Source organism: Poecilia reticulata, linkage group LG13 (assembly GCF_000633615.1).
Source record: "Poecilia reticulata strain Guanapo linkage group LG13, Guppy_female_1.0+MT, whole genome shotgun sequence".
NCBI classification, from domain to species: Eukaryota; Metazoa; Chordata; class Actinopteri; order Cyprinodontiformes; family Poeciliidae; genus Poecilia; species Poecilia reticulata.
The window spans coordinates 31,356,081-31,361,317 of record NC_024343.1 but is presented as its reverse complement, the minus strand read 5'-3'; the positions used below and the strand labels follow the sequence as shown (position 1 = coordinate 31,361,317).

At 38.9% G+C, this 5,237-nt stretch overlaps 1 protein-coding gene across 3 annotated transcripts in view; it reads right to left on the bottom strand.

Annotated features, from left to right (window-relative positions):
• Positions 1-5,237, bottom strand: part of nova2 (NOVA alternative splicing regulator 2) — a 95,457-nt gene that overhangs the window by 72,001 nt on the left and 18,219 nt on the right. For all 3 annotated transcript variants that reach the window (XM_008426572.2, XM_008426573.2, XM_008426574.2), the window contains one exon: positions 115-258. In XM_008426572.2, the coding sequence (XP_008424794.1) occupies positions 115-258 (144 nt within the window). The remainder of the gene's footprint in view (positions 1-114; positions 259-5,237) is intronic.

Here is a 5,237-nt window from a genome sequence, read left to right as displayed (position 1 = left end):
TCCATCCATCCATCCATCCATCCATCCATCCATCCATCCATCCATCCATCCATCCATCCATCCATCCATCCATCCATCCATCCATCCATCCATCCCAGGGTTTGTGAGCCTTACCAGGATAGAAGTCTTTGGATTTTGACAGTTTGATGGTGGCTCCAGTCTCTTTCTGCAGCTGAACGATGGTCTGGCCTCCTTTCCCGATGATTGAACCAGCAGCATAGCTGGGAATCAAAACCTTCAGGAAGTACTCGCCTTCCTCTGCGGCAGGAAACAGGAAACAGGAAGTCAGAAAGTGCAATAAATGTCGACTTTGTTACAAGCTGAAAAAAAAACAACCAAAAACCGAGCAACAACATGCTTTTACAACCTTTGTCCTCATGCATGCCTTCTGATTTCAAACAGTTTTCGGCCGACCTCGTCGTTCCAACGCTCCATAAATCTACCCAGTCACTTCCAATGACGACTGTTATCATGACAGCTAATTATTTCCATAATCAGATGATTCTTCGCCGGCGTTATCTCCCCTCTCTCTCTCCTCACACCCGTTTGAGCAAACCTCTAAACGCTCCCTCCGGATTGGTCTGATCTAATTTCAGTGTGGGATTTCAGGAATCTGGTCCTCGTCATCATCAGACGCGCTGCGCCGCGGTTTTGCTATTAGTGCTAATCAGACAGAAACGACGCTCCCGCCTACCTGTCACTACACACATGGTAAATCATTCTGTATAAAGACTGAACTATTTTGCGGATGGATATTTCAATTACTGAAAGCTGCATTCACCCTGGGCGGCTTTTACACTGCAAAAAACGAAATCTTACCAAGTTGGTCTAGTTTCTAGTGAAAATATTTCAGTAAATTTGACATAAGACAAAACTAACTTCTGAGTAACTTTACAGGAAAATACAAGAACTTGTTTTAATTCAATAATTCCTTAATGTTGATGAAAAAATACTAGTTCCCCTGGCAGATTGACATAAAACATATTATTCCCATTTTATAGGTGAAACAATCTGCCAATGTAACTAGAACTTTTTCATCAATATTAAAGATTTTCAACTTAAAACAAGCTCCGTTATCTTGCTGAAAAGTTACTTGTAAGCTAGTTTTGTCTTCTTTTGTCTTATTTCAACTGTACTAAAATATTTACACTAAAAATAGACCAAAAATACTTGGTGTGATTTTGTGTTTTTGCAGTGAAAAGGAAAGATTTCAAAGCAAATAGATCGACATTTGTGAGATTAAGCAGTTCTCAACATTACGCTGCAAAAACACAAAATCTTACCAAGTATTTTTGGTCTATTTAAAGTAACCTTTCAACAAGAAATAGAACCTTGTTTTAAGTTAATAAAGTACTTGTCCCACTGGTAATGTTCCACTGCACCGTTACCTAGCAACCCCAGCCAAGCCCAATCCGTTACCTAGCAACCCCAGCCAAACCCAATCCGTAACCTAGCAACCCAGTTCTAGTTCCACTGGCAGATAATTTCACTTATGACATGGTAAGAATTTCTTGTAATAAGTGAAATAATCTACCGGTGGTACTAGTACTAGAATATCAAGGAATTATTGACATAAAACAAGATTCTATTGCTTAAATTTTACTTCTAAGTTACTTTTTTATTATTTCAACTGTGCTAGGATATTTGCATTAGAACTAGACAAAAAGTGCCTGGTAAATTCTTGCGTTTTTGCAGTGTAGATCTGATTTCAGCAAGATCAATCCCATCAGTCAGGGAATTTAAAGAGTCATTATTAATTTATTGGAAAAAGCACGTAATAATAAAAATATTCCAAAAAACTATTAGAAATGTTGTCTAATTTAAATCATACACAAGATTTGAGCATTTATGTAAATACGTATCATCATTATTTATCACAACTCAAGCAACGAAATGGATATGTAGTTTGTTTATGAGGGTAAAAATGAAAGTAGGAATGGTTGAAACAGCATTTCCATTTCAATGTTTCTGCTTTATTACTCATTTGATGCTCTGAATAAAAAGGAACAAATTTTGCCCCCCAAATTTCTGTGAAAACTGAAAAACTAAAAGCAGAATCTGAACAAAACAAAAAAACAGAAACAGAAACCTTGATGGATTCAGTCCTATTTTTAAAAAATGACAAAGAAAATAAAACATCAATTCCTCTAAAAAACAAGACTGACCTTTAGGTTATTACAGCAGCTCTTCAAGGTTTCTCCTCATTCTTACTTGGGAAAATATGAGCTTTTCTGTTTAATTTCATCTTTTAACATCTAATTTGTGCTTTGCAGTTTGATGCTTTTGTTCAAGGCTACAAACTTGGTTTTAAACCGTTTCTTTGACATTTAATCTCGTCTTTTACTCAAAATTTTATTTAATACAAACATAAAAACTCTGCATCATAAGCAATAAACTAAATTATAAAGCAAAACAAAATGTTTTCATTAAAAATGGTTTACTAAGACCTACATAGATGAAACTGTAAACAGAAGTCCTATCAGACTAAAATGTCTGATAATCCAGGACGCGTAACGTCTGGGGACAGATTAAAAATAGGATTATAATAAAGGACGCACTTTATCACCGCTGCAAAACTAAAACAAGACGTTTAATATTTAAAAACTGTATCATCAGATGGACAAAAGTATAAAGTTAAGTGGAAATTTTGGGATTTTAAGGAAGAAAATGACAATAATTCATACAAGTAACAAAATAACAAAATCAGACTTTTTTTTTTTTTTTTCCCAAATCAGTTTCTTTCAATAAAAAACTTCAGAAACTTTATCAGAAACTGCAGGTGTGTCTCTGTGTCTGGTGAATTTTTAGTTGAAACATGTTTGTTTTTCATTCAGAGCGAAGAAAATAAAAACTTTACTCAAGTGAGAGCAGAAATACTTCATAATAAAATTATTAAAAGTACAACGTAGTAAAAATACTCTTAAAAGTGGATTAAAAAATAAAAAAAGTTACTCATAAATGTAACTAGTTACTACCCAACTCTGCCGTCAGAAACTGTTAAACAGTGTTGAGGTTATAAAGTTAACGTTTACTGAATTTTAAAATCAATGCAACGCAAGCAGAAAGTCGTATTTCTTATCTGCCTGGAAAAATCAGCCAGGTTTAACTGTAATGGTGACGATTCAAAAGGAAGTTTCTTTTTGAGCCAGACTCTTAAACTCGGCCCCTTTAAATAGAAAATAACAGCAGGGAGAAGTCCAGTTGGTAGCTGTGCAGATTAGTGAGGGATGACCGTGGAGTGGCTGGGTGGGCTTCGGTCTCATCTCTGAGCCGAGCCAAAGCAGACACCCACAGGAAACCCGACACTCCCTGCCCTTCCTCGGCTCGCCTGGTGATGAAATACAAACTGCAGGGAGACCAAGAGGAAAGAACAACGAGCCTGGCCTCAGTTTACCCTGTGGGAATCCCTTCCTCCATCTTTTTTTAAAAAGATGGACCTGCAGTCAGAGTTCGTTTCTGATTTTCAGACCAAACTTTGCGTCCTCTTCCTCCACTTCAGCTCACTTTTCTCTTCTTCATCCAGAAACACACATTGGAAAAACATGAGATTTAACTGTTAAAATTATCTTTAATCTTGAATAATTGTTCTTCAGGATTTTTGAAAAGTTATAGTTAAATATTGGCACCAACATCGGTATCGACCGATATTAGTCATTTTTTAACATATTGGTATCGGCACAGGGCTGCACAGTGGCGCAGTTGGTAGAGCTGTTGCCTTGCAGCAAGAAGGTTCTGGGTTCGATTCCCGGCCCGGATCTTTCTGCATGGAGTTTGCATGTTCTCCCTGTGCATGGTGGGTTTTCTCCGGGTACTCCGGTTTCCTCCCACGGTCCAAAAACATGACTGTCAGGTTAATTGGTCTGTCTAAATTGTCCCTAGGTGTGAGTGTGTGTGTGTGTGGTTGTGTGTCCTGTGTGTCTCTGTGTTGCCCTGCGACAGACTGGCGAACCTGTCCAGGGTGACCCCACCTCTCACCCAGAACGTTAGCTGGAGAGGAACCAGCACCTCCTGACCCCACTGAGGGACAAGGGTGGGTGGATGGATGAATGGAATCGGCACAATAAATAAAACTGGGCCGATATGAACAGCCTGATATTTATGTTGATCTGTTTGTCGAGGGGTATTTTGCCCCCAAAGGTGACGAAACGATAGTGAAAAACATACAATACGGTAAATATTGGTTATCGGCCATAACCAACATTATCAGATATCGATCCCTACTTTAAATCACTGTTTTTACAATTTCAATAACATAAAGGAAAGAAATCAAAATCCTCTCCCTGGAAGTGTTTCTTTTAGCATGTTCACAAATCCGGGTCGTGCTATTTACTGATCATAAATTATATAAATGATATTTTGACTGATTTTATGGATTTTTGTGGAATATTTGCACATTTTTAACGTGTCTCATCCCCATCACACTGAGAGCTTTATTTCTGTAGCAGCAGGCCCACTTCACCACCGACTGATGCAACGGTGATGTAATGTTTTTGTGCCAAAAGCATGTCATTGATGCCCAAAGCAACACTTTGAAGCTTAAAGAAGTGTCACGTTGTTTTGTCTGGTTAATTATTTTCCTCGCTTCCTGCTCTTGTTTTTGCTCCCTTTGCTACGGTTTCCTCCACCCAGTCCCATCTCCTCTCTGCAGTGACCCACTTTGGGTAAGGAGCCTCGGACTGACCTGCTTTAGATAGAGAGCCGGCTAATTATAACAGGCTCGTATTAATACGACAGGGGAATTGGTAAATACGAAACGCGCGCGCGCTCATATCTGTGCAGAAAGCACGTGTGCGACAGCGAGCGGATAAAGAAACACTCTGTGAAACACCTCCTCCGCAAACAGATCGTTTCCGACATCATAAACAGGCCTGCTACACCTCGGCATCCTGACTCATCATATATATAAGAAGATGTAACACATGAGTCATGTTCATCACTTCAGTTGCATGGTAACACGGTTACATGTCACCATGAAATATGAAGTTATGACCATGAAAAGTCACTAAGAAAGAGGATTTGTTGAATGTTTTGAGTTCTGATTGTGCTTAGAAAGCCAAACTATTTATGGGATACTTCATAAAAATTACGCACATGAAGATTTGTGGTGCTTCTAGACCAGTGGTTCTTAACCTGGGTTCGATCGAACCCATGGGGTTCGGTGAGTCGGTCTCAGGGGTTCGGCGGAGCCTCTGCCGCGGAGGTAAAGACACACTTGTGTAAAGTCGTGATGACGCCCC